At 29.9% G+C, this 20,272-nt stretch overlaps 3 protein-coding genes across 4 annotated transcripts; 1 reads left to right on the top strand and 2 right to left on the bottom strand.

Moving 5' to 3' along the window:
• Positions 1-5: 5 nt before the first annotated feature.
• LOC116779234 (adenylate cyclase type 7-like) lies at positions 6-14,336 on the top strand. Of its 2 annotated transcripts, none has more exons than XM_032673440.2 (20): positions 6-94; positions 5,526-5,708; positions 6,189-6,335; positions 7,259-7,424; positions 7,640-7,842; positions 8,517-8,666; positions 8,913-9,031; positions 9,330-9,474; positions 9,548-9,684; positions 10,104-10,253; positions 10,970-11,114; positions 11,267-11,344; positions 11,550-11,692; positions 11,826-11,996; positions 12,080-12,392; positions 12,471-12,834; positions 12,945-13,123; positions 13,217-13,484; positions 13,610-13,734; positions 13,884-14,336. In XM_032673440.2, exons 1-20 carry the CDS (start codon positions 92-94, stop codon positions 14,334-14,336), a joined length of 3,642 nt encoding a protein of 1,213 aa, XP_032529331.1. In that variant the 5' UTR covers positions 6-91. The 2 variants fall into 2 exon arrangements, with proteins under 2 accessions (XP_032529331.1, XP_032529332.1); XM_032673441.2 differs by having other exon boundaries at positions 13,912-14,076.
• A 60-nt stretch (positions 14,337-14,396) lies between these two features.
• On the bottom strand, positions 14,397-15,990 carry LOC133320871 (uncharacterized). Its single transcript, XM_061529875.1, has 2 exons — positions 15,838-15,990; positions 14,397-14,984 (listed from the first exon to the last, which is right to left on the bottom strand). The coding sequence occupies exons 1-2, from the start codon at positions 15,904-15,906 to the stop codon at positions 14,625-14,627; spliced, it is 429 nt and encodes a 142-aa protein (XP_061385859.1). The 5' UTR covers positions 15,907-15,990; the 3' UTR covers positions 14,397-14,624.
• Positions 15,991-16,508: 518 nt separating this feature from the next.
• Positions 16,509-17,786, bottom strand: LOC116778900 (general odorant-binding protein 56d). Its single transcript, XM_032672980.2, has 2 exons — positions 17,616-17,786; positions 16,509-17,519 (listed from the first exon to the last, which is right to left on the bottom strand). The coding sequence occupies exons 1-2, from the start codon at positions 17,673-17,675 to the stop codon at positions 17,160-17,162; spliced, it is 420 nt and encodes a 139-aa protein (XP_032528871.1). The 5' UTR covers positions 17,676-17,786; the 3' UTR covers positions 16,509-17,159.
• Positions 17,787-20,272: the final 2,486 nt, after the last annotated feature.

The raw sequence follows: 20,272 nt of genomic DNA, 5'->3' as shown, positions 1-20,272 counted from the left end.
GTGGTAGAGTGCAGTCTGAGAGATTTGGGTGTTGTGGTGGTGTAATATTGTTTTTATTGACTGTTCTAAAAATGTTAACCATTTAACTGTCATGGTAAGTAAAAACATTAATTTTTCTATAATTTGGCGGGCAATATTTTTAATTTGAGTGTCATTTTGATAAGAGAATCGGTATTTCAATGTTTCAAATAAAAAAAAATGCAATCCGAACAATATTTAAAAGAATTAAATCTTGAACTCTATTATATATACTACCTCAAAAAAAATATTACTTTTTTTATAGAGAATTTGTGCCACTGTCATGTTTTAGGAACGAATAGCATGCTATCAGAAAACAATCCTTTCTTATAACTTTTTATCAAATTTTAACTACTCCTAAGATTGAGACAAAACTTTGAATATATAAAAATATACACAAAAAAATAACTATCGCAAATTAATAAGAAATAAAGATGTCTTGTTCGAATAAACAATAAATTAAAATACCTGATTGATAGGTATGCAATAAAACAATATAAAATGTAAATCCCAGCGAATGAAAACAGAAAAAAAGTTGTTGAGGTTAGAAAAAACAGAAATTAATTCTAACTTTCTTCTTAAATATGACCAATGGTCTTGTCCACAAAGTAATCAATAGTAAAAATTGTTTTTAAATTTACCGATACCAGCTACTGCTATGGCTTGATTAACTTATATTATTAATCACATTTATTTCTACGAACGCTTACTTCGTTATCAGTTTGGATCAGCAATTGTTAGGATAAGTAGGTAGTAAGTTTATTCAATTGCTTTCTTTAAAGTGAGCCGATGGTGGTAGAGATAATACTTGAAGATACTTATACCATCAAAGGAAAATATTTAATACATCGTATAAATATTTCACTTAAAAAAACTACCTACAATTATATTAATTTTGAAAACGTATACATTTTATAAATATATTCTTAGTTTTTTATTTGCTCAGAACATTACGTGACTCATTGCAGCAAATACAATATGGTTAGGTTTTAAATAGAAAGAGTAGCAAATACATTTTAAAATTTTCTTATAATATTTGTCCTTTTTCGGGATAAAACGTATCTTATATCCTTGGTATCGGCTTTCTTATTCTCAAAATTATACAAATTTTCATCTGTAATGGTACCAATTCCAACTAATATTATAAAAAAAAGTTTGTTAGTGTGTATTGGTCGATGTTATTTGATCTTTCACGCAAAAACTACTTAGCGGATTATGATGAAAGTATACAGTACAGTAGCTATAAAATGAGAATAAGATATAGGCTATAATTTATCCTAGTATCAATGTGTAACAATAGTACTCATATTGTTTATGAAGTCCGGTCAAAGAGACGATAAGATGGAGCCGATTGATTGCCATATCAATTATTTTAACACACTTTATACCTTTCTGTCTGAGCCAAATACTTAGCACTCATAACTTCGTGGGGACGAAGCCGCCGGAAAAAGTTATTATTTAATACAACAATAAAATAAATTTCACTTTAAATTGTTTCATTGTTTTTAATGATATTGGTACATTTCTATATAAGATATCAAAATTTCCTTCAATGATAATATAAAGGTTGCTATGTAAAAAAATATTTATGTTAACAATCACAGTAAAGTTTATTATATGTATATTTAGGAACTTCGTTCGAATTTATACAAAGAAAATAACAATATGACATTTAATAATTTGACTATGAGATTTTAATTAAAATGAACACATAAAAGGTAAATTAAGGAACAAAATAATACAAGTTTAACAAGAAATAAACTACTTACAGAGTAATATTCTTAAAATAGCCTTAGGACTAATTTCTATCACAATATTAACACTAAAAATCCTTGAGCGATGTCACCTCGACGGTCGTCCACCGAAAAGTGAAGTGCATTTCTCTCTCGTGCCCTGCTTCTATTTTTATTTTAAAGACATTCCTTGATTCTTTATTTTTGTCTTTATTTTAAAGAGGTTCCTTATTATAAATATATACATATATTTATATATATTATACTACTACATCAAGCGTTTCAATCTTGTTAAATTTATGTACTGAACCATAAAGTCATAGTTCAGATAGTGGATAATACCTAAGTTTTAAGTATACCCAAAGCACAAAAGTTCTATATGTGTACTAAACTTGTACTTAGCAAACAAAGTTTGGACAAATAAGCAACCTGCAGTACAATGATTAATCTTACTACATTTTGATGGAGAGCTCTTTACATACATAGTGGTAATATTATTAATGCGAATGTTTTTAAGGATATATGAATGTTTGTTCCGTTTTACATAGAATATACTGAACGAATTCGATGAAACTTTCCAATAAGAAGCTTAGATATTAGAATAACATGTAGTCTATAATATATGGATTTATTCCGTCTAGTTTCTAACACAACTAAACCTTTATATTTATTATGATATATGTCACAGGTGATACATGTTACTAACGGTTGGTTAATAAGTCTTACATTAGTTAGTACACATATTATATCATTTTTCTCTAAAAACTATACTGTAGACAACGTGGTGGAAATCTCGGACAAAAAGTGGTACTTGATAAATAACCTAAATCCAGACTGCGAATAAAATCCTTCCTAGTAGTATTATACTTCTTACCATCAAAATATTTACATAGACGCGATTTATTGTAATTGTTATTAAATTTATTATAACGCAACAATTACGGACTACTTCAAGAGAGGGTGGTACTTCCCCGGTAGAACCAGCCCATATTGAGCTGTAGTTACTTGACCACAGCTAGGCTCTACCACCTATTAAAGATTAAGTTTCGTCCCAAAGAATCGCAAACTAAATTAATAATTATTAAATGTATTACGTAACTTTTGCAAATGATTTTTAAACAATAACTAAATATACCAAATATTTTTTTGTTAGATAAGAGTCGTTCTCAAAAAAAAGTAATCAAGTATAATTAATAAACGAATAAGGTTACGTATTCTCGTCATCTACCGCCAAAGTTCTTAATTTTCTAGGGTACTGCTCTGATTCTTCGCACAACGTACTAATTGTGTTTTAAATCCTTCAGTGTACCGGTTTCGAAATATTTTGCGATGAACCCAGTTTCGTCTCAAGACACGGAACCTCTTAGCATTCAACGGATTCACCGTGCGGGTGCGGGGTCCATCGCGTTGCAGGGAGAAGAACTTCAAAAGTGCCTGGGACTTGCGACCCAGGTGTAGGTTTAAGGGGCCCCTATCTAACGCGCGTTAAACGCTCACCTCCACTGTACAAGCTCCTATCTGTACCTAACCAAATATGAAACGAACCTGCTAGGGCTGCCTTCGACGTACGTTCCAAGAATGAACTGATGTTAGTTCTTGGCAGGCCTAAGTCTTTTAGCAGTTTGTAGAGAGATTTGGCTGTTAAACCTCTCGCTCCTACTTCTGCCGTGTACAAATTTACAACGAACATATTCTTAGTGAGCTCGTAATACTTGTTGACCTTGATGGCATGGTCTTTGGGGATGTTGGTTTCCCAAGAAACCGTGAGCTCTATTAGTACAACTCGCTTTAAAATTCGCGAATATAAAAATATGTCCGGTCTAGACCGGTGCGTCGGTACGCACAAATATCCTCTGGGATCTTATATTGCTTCTCATACGTGTCCATCATTAATGTCCAATCCGAAGCCGCTTTAATAATAGAGTAAGACTTGACGTTTGATTTTGTAGCCTGAGTGCCTTCTCTCACAAAACCTATTGATCGTTGGTTCGTGGTTATTTTTTTTTGCGCTCTTGCTACCGATAGACTAACCGCTTCACGTATGATTTCTAAAACCCTATCGTGACGACGCGAGTATTGACCGCTATCCAAGAGTACCCTACATCCCATCAGCCAGGGCTTAGCCGTTCCAACTGCCTCCCCGCAGATGTAGCAAGTTTTTTCGGTACCTTTGCCCCATCTTACTAAATTACTCTGATCTGGTAGAGTCGACTGGAACGCATTGAGGTAAAATTTTAGCAGTGCTGGCGACCAATCATGAATTAAAGTGCGCCATTTTAGTGCTAATGGGATGCAAAAATCTCCTATGTGTAGCCACTCATTCTGCATTTCTAAGCTCATTGCATGGATCTTATATTTAGAATTCTCATCTTGCCGAATAAAGGTCTTTAATATATCCGTATCTTTGGCCTTCCTACTTGATCCTAACCCTACTCTATTACTTTGTGCCCCTATCATAAACTGCTTGTGGAATTGAAGTCTCGATTCTAGCCATAGGGCATCATTGTCTTTTGGGAGTGATGTAATAACGTCATCCTGGGATTTCCCCAGAATATGTCTCTTGGAAACTCTTAGGTGTTTATAGAGCTCCGATGGCCTTTTTAGATTCATCCCAAAATTATTTCGATCCCTGTATAACGCTGACGAATCAGCCGATAGCGCAAGCTCGAGCCAAAACTTCAAAACTTTTACGACGCTTGCATCTAGCTTTGACAGGAGGATCTTACTAAAATCATAGACGAGGAAAGGCCAATTCAAACGTGATATTAGATAATTATCGTAGATCCAAGCTTTTTTGACGTTACTAATCGGTTGGTTATCCACCTTGTTAAGATCGTTCAAAAAGCTATCTACTATTCCTTCTAAAGATGGAGTACGACCTATATAATCAATCTTACGACCGAAAAATTTAAAAGGAGCATTTTCCGTAACCGTAGAAACGCATTGACCGCCTAACGATAATCCCGGATCGTATGAGGTATATTTTGTATTTCGCCTACCGAGACACAGACAGTGACATTTATTTGGTTTTGTCCTCAATCCATCCGTCCACTCACAGAATTTATCCACCTCATCCAATAGAACTTGACAGTGTTTGGGGTTACGTGTCAGTATTGCGAGATACTGAAATACGCGATAAAGATCCGAAAGACATAGTTTTATTATGTACTCGTTACAATCTTGGATGTTAGTACTGTATCAAATTTTTTTTAAATGTTCTTAATACATCCGGAAGAAATATTTTTAATCGTAATGAATTAAATTTAATCTTAATGTACAATATTACAGTTTAATGATAATTTAATTCCTATGTAACTGTATTAAGTAAATTTTACAATTAAATACCTTTAAACAACAAAGAACATGGAAAACTATTGATCAATAAGATATTCTCGAATAAGTTTTGTCTCTTATAAAATATTTGTGAAAGCATAGCCTAGCAGTAATCAACTACATGTTTTATTTGAATTGTCTGGACCGAAATAGTTCATTATGATGTACTATTGGGAGACCTAACCCCTCAACATTTTTTCATGCATTCACATAAACCCTTCCCATACTACCTTGAATGAATACTACTACTACTAAAATTACAACTATGTACTTTTACGTGTCCATGAAATTAGTAGTAGTTACAAGTATACCGTCTGCTCATTTGTGCCATATAGCAAAAATCTATATCTTATCATGTCTCTTATAAAATCACATAAAAATTAAATAATTCTCTAACCACTACTTCCTTGTTCTAATCAATTTTTTTTTTTAATTACATAGGAGGACGATGGTACATTGTCCAGAACGACCGGTTCTGTCGTTCTTCAAGTGGGAGCCCTGGAATTGCTTGCGCGCTATTCTATGAACTCGAGAGCAACTAGCGTTTTGTCATCACTCCATGAGTTCAGAAGTCAGGAAGTAGAGCAAACTGGTGGAAAACAATGGAATTGGAAATATTTGAGGGTAAGAAAATATGAAAGAGTATCTTGTCCAATTACCTTAGTCACTTGTTTTAAATAAGTTTCTTAAAATATTTTCTATCTCTATTGAAGTTATGTCCAGTCAAAGATGTTTATTTATTTATTATTATATGTAAACAAAAGATTTCTATCAACCTTTTTTTTCTGTACCGATTATTTCTAGTTTTTTAATTCGTAATCAATCAAAAATATTCACTTGTAATAAAAAAAAAATCCCCGATATTAATTTTATATTGAACATGTTACATAGGTGCTCAAATCGCACATCATTAATGAAGGATTGAATTGTTATCAATTTTATCAATGTTGCAAAACTGATGTTCGCTTACAAGTGGATTCCTATATATCCGCTACATATTTCAGTTATCATCTACTTAACATTAAATATTAAGAATATGTTTATTCTATAAGTATATTATAAAAGAATAACGTCAAAAATCACTTAATTTATATTACATTTCAGGATCAATTCTCACAAAAGGATCTTGAAGGATTGTATAGGAAATATGATGACAAATTACGAGTTACACTTATATATATTTATGTATCGCTTTTGGTATTTTTCTCAACAATACATATCGTCTTAGTTATAGCGAGTACATATCATGGGGTAACTATTTTTAATTTACTATTACTATTATAAATACTTTTTTTATTACAACAACGTAAGACATTATATTATTCCTAGAATAATTTACACTTGAATCAATGAATGACGGAATAAAAACACCCCTGAGAGTTTTTTTATCGTTTTAAGATTTTAAAAAAAAAACATAAAAAAGGCGTTTCTGTTTAAATTTTTATATTTTTTGTTAAAAGACTAACAGCGAGGCCAAATTGACCCAAAGGTCAATTAATGAAAGATAATTCGCAAAAATAACTTGTACCTACTTCAATCTATATTAAAAGTTATTCATCTTTTCATTAATATGAGTTGTTTTGGAGGGTTTTTTTTACTATACCCATTAATGAAAATATTATTAAAAAAAAATCTTAGAAGCTAATCATTAATCAGTATTTGATAGCGGAAAACAACTAAATGACAAAAGTGGTAATATTTAAATTAGACCCTTTTGAAACCCTACCAAAACAACTGGATAAATCTTATTAGAATGGACTAAATCAAAGCCTTAATATCCTTATTAATTATTCCTATACAATAGGAATTTATCCAAGAATTGATTTAATTTTTTTTAATTAAGTTGAATAACAACATAAAAACAAAACTTAGTTTTGTGAAATTGGTGAATTAATCTAAATAAAGATTACCGTCTGAAAGATTGCCTTGAATATCTAAAAATCAATACTAATTCAATAGTCGAATATTATTTTAGTTTAATTTCACTTTTAACTTTAATTTATTCTTTACTGGATTTTTTTATAGGTTCAGTGTATTAGTGTAGTGGGAATCATTAATGTCAAATTAAATTATTTATTTTAAATTAAAAATAATCAATAACTATAAAGCAGTGAGTTTAAACGTAATTTTTTTAACTGTATTTATTAAAATTAATAATTGTTATTTCCTTTAAGCAAATACAATGGCGTTCAACCTACCTATCAATGGCAATGTATATTCTAAGGATAACGTTACCAATATTTTCATTCTGGAAACGATTCTATGATCCCCTTAAAAAGAAATGGTTTTGGATGCCGATGCTCGTCACTTTTTTGCTTACATTAGACCTGGTTGTATCAGGTAACACTACATACATATACATTTGATTTTGTAAGGCTTTTATACAAAGTACAATAAAATAAGGTAAAGTGTTTCCAAAATCTATAAGCATTAACACTAATTCATCTTTCATATATTGAAGCCTTTTAACTTCTTTTACAGATGTTTGAAGAACAGTCATATTTTGCATCTACAGTTGTAAAGGGTTTTATATAATAATCACCAATCTATTTCAGATATAAGCGTCGTTATATACAGTTCAATAGAAGGCATGCCTATCCGACCGGCCTTCCCTACAATGTCACTTCTATCAGTGTACATCTTTCTGCCCATGAGGAACAATTTCCTTGCTATATTTCTTGGAGTTATCGTCAGTGTCATATACATCTTCGTGTTCGCTTTCTTCACTTATAACGAAAATCCTAACGTTAAAACAATGGTAAGATATTTATATTTTTATCAATTAAAAAAATTCTTAAAATTTACATTCATAAAAAAATATGTACTATAATTTCATTCACACCTGACCTGACCTGTAGGTCATAGACCTCGACTGAAAAATAAAAACACTCATATATTGTGACATTCATATAAAAGTAATAATTAAAATGTTAAAAAATCAATCTTTAAATTTTAAGACATTCGTTTGTTCATTTACTTCTTGTACTTGCTGAAGATATCAAAAAAGTTCATGATATTGGTCGGGCATAATATGAAGATGAAAAAGATGGAAAATGGTAATTGACAAAAATGGTTTTATTAGTATAAAACGGATACTATGCAGCAACTATTGAATTCAAAAAAAATATACTCACAAGTATAAATGATAATAATAATCACAGTAGATACAGACGTTGATTATTATGCCCATAATATTGATAGATAACTAGATGCCACACCATCTAATCACATTATTTTTAAAAATATTATATATCATAAGAAGACTTAGTATTCTGTAATTTATTAAAAAAAAAATCTTACATATTACAATGACTTAAACTTTATAATATTTTAAATGAAATCAGCATCAAATTATTGACAAATAATATACGCTATAATAATATTTTTATTACAGATTTCAAAGTTTTTATTGTAATTAAGTGTAATTTGTAGGTAGCGTGCGAAATAATGTATTTAATAGGCGTCAACCTTATGGGGACTTACTTTAGATTGATGAACGAGATAGTAACTCGACGGTCATTTCTAGATAGACGTGCATGTGTTGAGAGTACGCTGCGACTAAAATTCGTTAAGGACCAAGAGGTATGGGTAGCAAGAACTTTACATTTAAAATAAAATATCTCAGTAGAATGATTTAAGTATATATTGGATGTTAAATTACAATATGTCATATCAAATAAACTAAGAACTTGGAATGTGTGGTCTATGTTGTTTATTTCAAACACACTAAAATTAATTTAAAATGTCTGACTTATAGTCTTTTTACAACTAAACTAAGAAAAATTAATGACTCGATTCAGATTTATAATTTTTAACAATTTTTTCTAGGAGCGGCTTATGTTAAGTATATTGCCAGAGCACATTGTGTCTAGAGTTAGACATGATATAAGAGATATGTTTTTGGATATAAGGTCGCAAAGCCAGAGTCATAACATGAAGTCTTTCAGGTAGGATGGCTATTAATATAATTCATGTTCTACATAATACGAGGTATTCAATATGAGATTCGGAATATACCGTTCCTTTTTGGAAAATTTCGCTGATGAGAAACTCCAGTAGCTTCTATTTGCAAATTGCATTCGATTCATAAAAAATCTCAATAGCAATACAAGTTCTTTACATAAAAAAACTGAACAATTAATATTATTATTTTATAAAAACAAAGTTTATCTTATAAAGAACCCTTAATAAGCCCTACTAATACAATATAAAAACGAATATATTTTTAAATAACTTTATTTTCAGTCAACTGTACGTAGAAGAACATAACAATGTGAGTATTTTATACGCAGACGTCGTGAATTACACAAAGATTTCAACAACACTCTCCCCGATGAGAATGGTCGAACTGCTCAATGAACTTTTCGGTAGATTTGATGAAGCGTCGGAAGTAAGAATCTAATTCAATACAAATACATCCTTTTTTGTTTATAACCATATCGTAAATCATAATGAAATTTCAGGAGCATGACGTATTACGAATTAAGTTCCTAGGTGATTGCTACTACTGTGTAAGTGGGATACCAAAACCAACTGTGCAACATGCCAAAAACTGTGTGGATCTGGGACTTGAAATGATTCATATAATCAAAGACGTCAGGTACAAACCAGTTCCTTAAGATCTTGATCTGCTTTTTAAGTTATATTTTTGTTCAAAAAAATCATAAGTAATAAAAATGGTTTCCATATTATAATAGTAAATTTAGTGACACAAAATCTCCTTTGCATTAAAACCTTAAGACCATGTTGTATCCATGTTATGAATATTATATTTTACCTGGTACAAAATAATCTGTTTGGCTACACGCCAGCATCTCAACTAGGTGCCAGTTCGTGGCTTAAGTCGTCCTATAGAAACTAGCAATTTATTAAAACATCCAATGAATATTAATGTTTTTAGTAATTTACCCACGTTTTAAAATTTTTGACTAATCTTATTATTAATTTTGACACATAGATTTAGATAGTTATATCTAGAATCTCATCGATAAATTCATCAGAATAATAATGTTTTCACAGAGATAAACGGTCATTAAATATTGATATGAGAATCGGCGTACATTCAGGTAAAATTTTAAGTGGTTTAATTGGAATTCGAAAATGGCAATTCGATGTTTGGTCAAAGGATGTTACAATTGCAAATAAAATGGAGTCAACCGGAAAGGCCGGGTAAGAAATTCAACGTTTATAATATTATGTATCATATGTTGTACGGATTAATTATTCTCCCTACTGTTAATGAATTCAAACTGACTGATTAAATGCAAGCAAAAACAAGACCAAAGACATCACAAAGGAAAAATTGATTACAACAATAACGAGTACTTGCGGACGTCATTATTATTGATAGCCATATAATCACTCTTAAAGAAATATTCTTTATGTACCTATGAATACATTTGAAAGATTTTTTTTTTATAAACCTGAGATATCAATTACACTAAATAGTTTATATCGTAAAAAAAAAAATAGTTTTGGCTATAAAACAACAACGACAAATTTGGAACCCAGGGTCGACGTTGTAATTGTTTTGGCCAACAATATATTCTACTAGCGCACATGCACAAAGACCGAATTGCTTGTCATTAAAACAATAGTTCTGCAGTTTCATGCAGACAGACATGGGACAGAAAGATTGATTATCCGCATGCAACAAAACGTTGAACGTTGGGACTTGATTTGTTGGAAAGCCACTATAATTGAATAAATTCTGGTACATTTGGAATACCTGTATTGCAGTAGCTTTAAACCATTTTTCAATAATAATATTCTAATTAACAGTAATATAGTATTGTTAACAACATTTAACTCAAATCCAACAATACAAATGCATGTATGCGCTATTACCAACACAAATCTTAACACATATTTTATGTTTATTACAGCAAAGTACACGTAACTAAGCAAACATTGGAGCTTCTTTTGGATTATGCAAGAGAATATATTATTGAACCAAATTTTTCTTCACAAAGTGATCCGTTCATAATAAAGAATAAGCTAGAAACATTTTTACTTACAAGACCACCAAAGGTATTTCTAACTACCGTTAATATAATGTAATTATATTCTTACTATATAGTTTAGTATAAGTACATATTTCTTTCCATATAGATATATTTATATATATTTACATTCTTTGTTTCGAGAGTAAAATCTGAAACTTACTTACTTTTACATTTTAGCCTCCAGCAGATAGCAAACCTTTTCGGCGAGCTTCTGTCGGCTTCAACAAAATAATTACTTCACGCTCGCGTGCTAGAGTAAGTTTTATTTTTGCTTATCATTGAGCATGTTAAAGCATTCCAAGAACTTTAATTTGTAAATTACATTATAACTTTGGCTTTGGTAGTTCTTACCTACAATTTTAAAATAAATTATTATTAAATTACTTTTTAAATTCAAACTTAGTTCATGTAAACTTCTGTAATTTGATGCAATTTATTAAACGATGTATATTTCTAGTAGCGATCGGAAAATAATCGTAGAAGTTCTTCGAATTTTCGTCGAACTACCGCATTTATGGATGAGAACTTGGTTGAGTATCAACAAATGCTCAAAGCAGCTGATGCTCAAATGGCAAAGGAAATTGAGGATATGACTAACGGAAAGTACGTACGTATTTTGATCATTATGATCGTGATATTTATTCATACAGTACACATAAGAATAAAATGGACTACAGAGTCTAGATAAATTTCGAACACGAATCTATGTTGGATGAAGAATATTTATTATTTTCAGAGATTATTTAAAAAAGGAATCCAGATTAAATAGATTCAGTTTAATGTACAAAAACTTCAAATTGGAGAAATCTTTCCTTCTGCAACCCGATCCTCTGTTCAAATATTATACAGCATGCTGTCTATTAATATTGATTATAATAATCATTATAAATGGCCTTACCACAGACTGGTACGATTTTATACATATATATAGTTAAAGTATATATAATTAATTAGTTTCTAATCCAATCTATTCTTTGTTTTTATTTATAGGTTTTACAATTTTACGTTGTACTCTATAATATTATCAAGTTTATTGTTATTATACCTAATTATAATGCAGCCGTTGTCGTGGTTTCAATTTGTCTGGACAAAATACAAAGGTATAGACGAACCAAAAAATAAATTGCTGCGCTGGTTTTATGATTTATCAATAACAATTATAAAATCGGCAAAAATAAGAACGGCGATGTATCTTACTATCAGCTTGGGACTTGCAGCAAGTTCAATGGTCAATGTAATAGGTTGTGCCGAAGTTGAAGTTGGTTCAACAGATGTTGTTCTGTCGAACTGTATTTCGCCGTGGGTAATTTCATTTTATATTAAAATATTGGATATTTTTTTTGTGCAGCAAGCGTTTATTAAATGTGTCATTTTATTTCAGCACGTAACTCAGTGTTGGAGTTTGGCTTTGTTATTAAATTTCTTATTTAGTAGAGTCTTTTTCATCTTTAAGTGGATCGTTGCTGGAGGAATGACAATATTTTACCTTTGTGTTGTCTGGGAGATTAAAACTTCGCTATTTGCTAGAGACCTTACTTGGAACGTAGGCTTGGATCCCAGAGTCTCACATACATTGTCAGTGGTTTTTATTACTGTAATGTTATACTGGATTGACAGAACGACTGAATATAGAAATAGGTTGGACTATTTGTGGCAAATACAACTAAGAGAAGAACAAGAAGAAGCTGAGACTATGCTTAAAGTTAATAATATGCTGTTGGAAAATATTTTACCAGCTCATGTTGGTAGGCAAAATTTTGTTATCTGTTTAGAAAGACTCCAAATTTTATATAATATGACTAATTGATTAATTAGGCAAATGTATGTATGAATTTTGATCCAAATTTGGTTTCAGTTCAAGTTTATTTGGATCTAAATAGATCATTGGATGAGCTATATTATGAAAAGTATGATAACGTAGCCGTCATGTTTGCTTCACTGACGGACTATAAATTGGGATTGGAAGACGACGCAGATTTATGTGATAAATTTGTATTGAGCATTTTGGACGAAGTTATTTCTGATTTTGATAGAGTACGTTTCAATTTCCTTTTTACTTTAATAAAAAGCAATTGAAAGGAAGGCTAATGTAACATATTCATAATATACTTGCTTACTGCTTCACAGCTTCTCCTAACTGGGTCCTCGGTTTATAAAATAGAAAAAATCAAAATGGCGGGCTGGACATATATGGCTGCTTGTGGGTTGGACCCCAACCGAAGAGATTCATATGATTCGTCTTCATATACTTCAATAGTCGACAGGAATAAAAACACTCCTTACAATCGGGCAATCGTAGTCACAATGGTTGAATTTGCAGCTGCCATGATGATGCAATTACAAAATTTTAATCGAGGATCATTCCAAAGTTTCGAGGGATGGAATTTACGTATAGGTACAATTTATTTTTTTATATTTAATTTTTGTTGGGGATATTAGTGGTTTTATATAGTATATAATTAACAAGATTTAGATTTAGATTTACACAAGATTTACAAGCTGTCATTTATTATGGCTCAGGTATATCAAATGGTGAAGTAGCTGCAGGCGTTGTTGGATCTCTCAAGCCATTATACGATATTTGGGGAAATGCTGTAAATATGGCCTCTCGAATGGATTCAACTGGTGAAACAGGAAGGATTCAAGTGAGTTACTTAGTTCTGATACATAAATGTGTCTTGTAGCTGTTTATTTATAACCGACGTATATTTAATAATAAAAAATAACTTTAATTTCTTTATTTTCTTTTTTAAAATAACTTGTATTTAATATTAAATTATTGTACTTCTTTAAGGTGACTGAAAATACAGCTATTATTTTAGACGAATGCGGTATCCTAACAAGTTATCGTGGCGAGACATTTGTTAAAGGCAGAGGTTACATAAAAACTTATTTTGTGCCTTTGGATGAAAACTTTAATTTAGTAAAGAAAGAAAACTCGTCAGAATATTTTAAAAACGACGAAAGACAAAGATATTTTTACGCTAGGCCCACGATGCTCAGCCTCACATCAGTAGACACAGGCACGCTTGATACAGTGTCACAAAACTCTACAACTGATATTCAAGACATCCCCACTGATGTTCAAAATGGGGATGTAAATAAACTAGACGAGAACAATTGCGTAAGCTTTAAAAAACTAAAAAGGTCAATAAGCGATTATGGAACAGACGGGATATCGATACCACCAAGGGATGACGGAAGTGACGTATATGCTGAAATGGACATTATTGAAACTCGTTGTTAAACGAAATGATATAAAGTTATATTAGGTGTTATTCGAATGTGTATAATAATAATATAAAGATTATTTGTTGAAATATTTATTTAAATTATTTGGAATAGATAATAAGCGGTTAAATAAAAATTAGATTTTATGTTATTGTAATTTTCTTTTTGTCAAAATCATGTTAATTATAAAAAATAATGAATACTCTTCACCTCTTAATACAATGTTATTTCAAAATAGATTACTTACTAAACATATTTATTCGTTGTTTCTCTATTCTATATCATTTCCTTATTCAAATAAAAATTATGTTTTAAATAGTATTGGGGACTTGTTGCGGAAACAGATCACAGTTTTATATACAGTGTCATAATTGTTACTTCCCATTTCCTTATTACATTCATCTATGGTGTTGGCGAGATCGCTTCTACTTGGATGATTACCGACTATCTGAAGCATTTTTTCCTTTACAAAGTGACCATTGTCGTCACCGTAACCAGAATTCTTTGTGAGGCAGTACAAATATTTCTTAACGATCTCATCGTTTTTAAAGTTCCAATTAATTATTCTTTGCACGTTATCTAAATCAATTCCAGTTTTAGCAGTGCAATCCATAAATATATTATTAAGATCTGGAAATCTCGCAGGATCTAATTTCATGAATACCTGTAAAATATGTTTGATATCAATACAAGTGATGTTAATATCTTTAGCTATGATAGTTTCATGTTTTTGTAGAGCAGTTAACTAATTAAATCTCAGGTAATCGTAAAAAAATAATATTATACTTTCAATGCATGCTATTTAATATTTATAAATGTCCACCACGACCATTTTTCTAACCAGGAAGATATAAAATCCTTGTAGATATCAATTTTAATTACATTACCTATTAGTCATATTATTAGATAATAATTAATTTCTATCACGACATACCCATTTATGTTATCTGTGATGATTTTCATGTTTTGTTTTATATTATAAATACTCTTCTTTGTTTACGCATCTTATATCTCTTACGTAAAAAAGAAGTTTTGGTAGATATACCTATCGTGGTAGATATACCTATCATTTGGATTAAAAAATTCCTTCGAAAGTCCTAACTCCGTTGAAAATTTTAAAAACCGGGTATAAGTTTGCCTACAATTTTTATTCCAGTCTTTTATTTTTTTCTACCAGAACAACTAGTATCAAAGTTTTGTTTCTGTATATTACATCAAATTGAACAAAAAGAAAATTGGATATCAAAAGACTAACAAAGCACAACTTGTGATGTTTTAATTTTCTACACGAAAATTACGTGAAATAAATCATTTCATGTTTAATTTCATATAATCATAGTTCCTTTTCCGTCTTTCCTCATAATGAGAAATCCAAATTATATGAATTTATTATTGAATCAAACGAACGAACGATTGATATAACTTACATAAAATCACAATGTAATGGAGGTATAATATTTAAGATGAATCCTTTTATTTAAATTTCTTAAATTATAAATAACGTCAAAATATCTTACCTGTTTCATAGGTTTTGGAGCCATGGAAACGATGGGTATTAAGGAGAGAAAAATATATTTTATCAGCATTTTCCGTTTCTCCGATCTTTCTTCTTTCGATATGTATTACCACAACCTTTAACTTCAGTTATGTCAATGTTTAACGTGACAAGATCTTCCTTATATATATATTCACTATGCATATATTTGTAATATTAAGCTTTTTATACCATTGTTAAGAAATGCAATTATGTACGAGGATCTTACTTCAAAAAAATATTACCTTCAAAGGAAATTAATGGATACATAAATGAAAAAACAATTAAATTATAAATGTCTATATATAAAACTAAATATTCATTTCAGGAGAAGAATAATCCATCTAAGTTTTGTTTCATAACCATACAATAGAATATCAGAAAACAAAAGTAATCTGCGATGGTCGTCACATAAACTTATTCTATATTTAAACTTAAGGGTTATAAAAAAAAGTATCTCGATTTTTTTTTATTACTATTTCTTTGGACTTTGTATCTTTTTTGTTAATTTTAAAATTAAATTACATCGAAGAAAACTAATGAGGTTCGGTAATTTTTTTAAATCCATTTGTTACCTCTAATTGGTAAACTTCAAATATAATACAAGATGCTATTACTTCTAAATGTTGTTTATAATCATAAAAAAAATCAAGGGGTCATTGAATCTTGTGTTTGAATATTTAAAGTTTTATTATTTCCATATAGTTTTATCTGACACCACATTTGGCGTCGTAGAGAAATAAGTTAGAAATAAATTCAGACAAAAGACGCTAATGGGACAGTTGCAAAGTTTATAAAATAAAATTCAAAATACATATTCTTTAACTTGGAATTTTAAGTATGTGAAGTGCATTAATATGGACATATGATTGTCCAAATTGGAACAGACTGATGGGATAGTTTAACATGTTTTCTATTAGTCTAAAACAGATTTGATACAAAAATATGTTATATCGTAAATAATTCAGAGAAAAATTGTTTCAATAATATCTAGCCACTTAGGCATTTCTGCAAAGCCTAACCTAACCTTTGTTTTTAGCAAATTGGGTCTAAAATAAACCAAAATTTCATAGAATAAAAAACATATATTTCTTTATCTAAGAAAGCTTACATGGATTTATGATAACACTAAAACATGTACCTATTAAATATTAAAAAATATCTGTATAAATATAAATTATGACTTTCATTATCTTTTGATAATGTGAATTTGAAATGCTTCAATTAAATCAGATAAAGGTATCGTTTCATTTGTATGTGAGTTCATTTTCATTCATTCATGAGTAGGTAGTTCCTTGGTGTTTATCATTCAAATAATACGTGTTGTTTTGTTGCTTTATGATAACACTTGAATATTTGAAAGGCAGTGTCTGCATGATTTTTACCATTCTTATTCTTACATTCACTGAGGACTTTTCCAGCAGCCACTTTGTCAATGTCTTTTGGTAGTTTAGACAAGGCTACTTCCATATTTAATTTTGCGTCAGCTGTTACGATCCCAGATTTTTGGAAGAAACAAAAAATAAATCTCTTTAATCCCTCGTCTTCATTAAGATTCCCCTTTTTTGCGTCAGCTAGAACTTCGTGTTTCACACCCGATTCTCTAATACATTCTGCCGTATACTGTTTAACTTTCTCTTTTTGGGCCGACGTCAAGTGAGCGTTCTGCAAAATATTAGTAAATAATTATAGCACAAAAAAATTATGTATTTTTAGACATACATTATGGATAAACACATGCACACAACATCTGTTACTTACTTGAGCATTTGATCTACTGATAAAAATAGCGCACACACATATTAAGACAAGAAATTTCATTTTGTTTTTTTATTAATATACTGACACCGTTGTATTTACACAGTTTTGCGTCGAAATAAAGCAAATTACTAAATATCGTGTTATATATACAGTAGGAAGGACACTACTGGAACAGGTGTTGGCGAGAAATTACTTAGGCTTTGACCTCAAGCTTAAGTAGGGCATTCGTAAACAGGATGTTTGGAATTAACATCAATTGGTATAAAAATGATAAAAATAACATCGATATGGACTTTAATAAACATTTTATAGTATTGAAATGATGAAAATCCTTAACTTTTAAATATTAGACCCATAGATCGGAAAATAAATAAAAATTTAATATAGTCATTTCAATATAAATTTGGATAAAAAAAATCCACTTCGTGAGGTATTAATCCTTTCTTCATACACCCTATAATTAATATGAGTCCTTATACAGAATACTGGTTATTATTCAATAAGCAAGTGTCAATGATACAACATATTGAGGATAATACATATGCAACGATAGCAGCAACTCAAAAGCTGGTTAAGGATTTTATTTTTTGTTACTCTCCTGGGACATGACACTATGATATGCAGAAATAGGACAGAAATAAAATATACATAAAAACTGTAAATCTTTTTCACAGATCACTAGTCTGTTTTAAAATTTAAGAAAAATATGTTCCTTCTTCTGACTTTCACTAAACCCTATGGTTGTCCACTTAGATTTTCTGAACAGTTATGACATGTTATGTGACGGGTTTCTGGTTATTTGGAATTAAAATTTTCTGCCAGTTAAAAAGTTCCAAAGGAGTTCCAAACCAAACTTTTAAACTTCTGTAGAAAATGTACACACATTATTTTCTTCGTTATTTCATGCTACTTAAAAAAAAAAATTAAATGCATAGACTACTTTACTATAGATAGGTAATTATAGAAAATACCTACTCTAGTTCTTTGCAAATAGAATAAATTATTAAGCAATAATTAAAGGTAAGAATTACTTCACCAATGTATTTTTATATACATAATAGATAAGGAAATATTGTAATTTTCTGAAGTCATAGATTATATTTGCATTTATTAAACAGAGATTCATGAAGATAATTTAATATATGTAATTAAAGGCAATGCACGCCAAGAATATAATATATTTACTATTTGTGAAATTAGTTTTCCTATTCGAAATCGAGATGCTAGAAAACTAGTGTGTCATTCAAAATTGTGACCTTACCAATAGGATCCAAGCCCTTATTTAAGATAAGGTTTCTTTATTCTAAGCTACATTTACATTTACATTCATTTGAGTGTCTAGAAATTTAAACACACAAACATATATTTTTATGTTCTTTACTATATATTTATAATGAGAACTAAGATTTTCGCGATATTTATTCATTTAAATGAAACTAATATAAAATCCGCGTAGTATATCCGAAAATATATTAGTTTCATTTAAAAGAATATATATATTTATAGTTGTATATTTTGGTCTCAATGCATTTTATCCCAAATATTCATTTAAATTATTATCATTAAGTGTAATTCCATTTCAGAAACAAAATACATATTTATATCGAACCGTAACAAAGAGTCAGAATTTTGAATACAATAGTAAAGACTGCGGTAACATCACTCTGTAAATCACGAAATATGATGTTGGTATGTGTTCTAAGAAACAGAACAATCTAACCTTTCATCGTGAAGTAGTAATATTAATTTGTATATAAATATCAGGACCACATTTTGTAACTAAAATTGTAATATAATTAGACTATGACAAATTCGTACTTCATCATGATTATTTTACTATATATGATAGAATAATTGTTTTGAGTTTAAGAAATTGTGATCCAATCATATAAATTATATGCTATTCAGATGTAACGATGTAATTTTTTGTGTTTCCTTATATTCAAGCTAAGAATTAACTAAAATACTTATTATATAATCTTATTATCATAACAAGATTACCATTTCTGAATTTCAAACGTCTTAGTATTGCGTTAAAATTAGTTCATAAATATCTGTATCAATTAAAAGTACCTCCATATAGGCTAATTGTCGCGACATCGTTAAAAACGCTTAGCTTATAACGATATTTGTTCTATCAAATTTATATATACAAACTAAATTTCTCTTTACAAAATATGGGTTATTGTAAATTACAACAAATATTAGCATTTGAGTAGGTTGGGAAACCTTATACGGAACATAGGCGTGCAACCTTCACTTTAGTAATTTTTTTCCTGAAATTGAAAACGCCTGCTATTTATTTATTATTATGACCAAAGCTTTAATAAATAAAAAAACGCCATTTAAAACAAATGAACCATCAATTGTTATAACAAAAAAATAAGTAATATTTGATACGCCTATTTTTTTATAATGCAGTCTATTTATCTTGTTTATTTGCAATTATTTTATTTTAATAAGTATTTATACAATATATTAGGTATCTAACGGTAACCGGATGCTCTTGCGGCTACGACGACACCGCAAGAGCAGGGTCCCTAAATGGTGTAATGTTTGGAATACTCTATTTAAGTAAGTACAATGATCAAATGGGAAGTTCTACTAGAGCTTCAGAGTTGAACGTTGAAGTTTGAAAGTTGAAGTTAGTTGTCCGA

This window comes from Danaus plexippus, chromosome 6, assembly GCF_018135715.1.
Source record: "Danaus plexippus chromosome 6, MEX_DaPlex, whole genome shotgun sequence".
Lineage (NCBI taxonomy): Eukaryota > Metazoa > Arthropoda > Insecta > Lepidoptera > Nymphalidae > Danaus > Danaus plexippus.
This window is presented reverse-complemented; position numbering and strand designations above follow the sequence as displayed.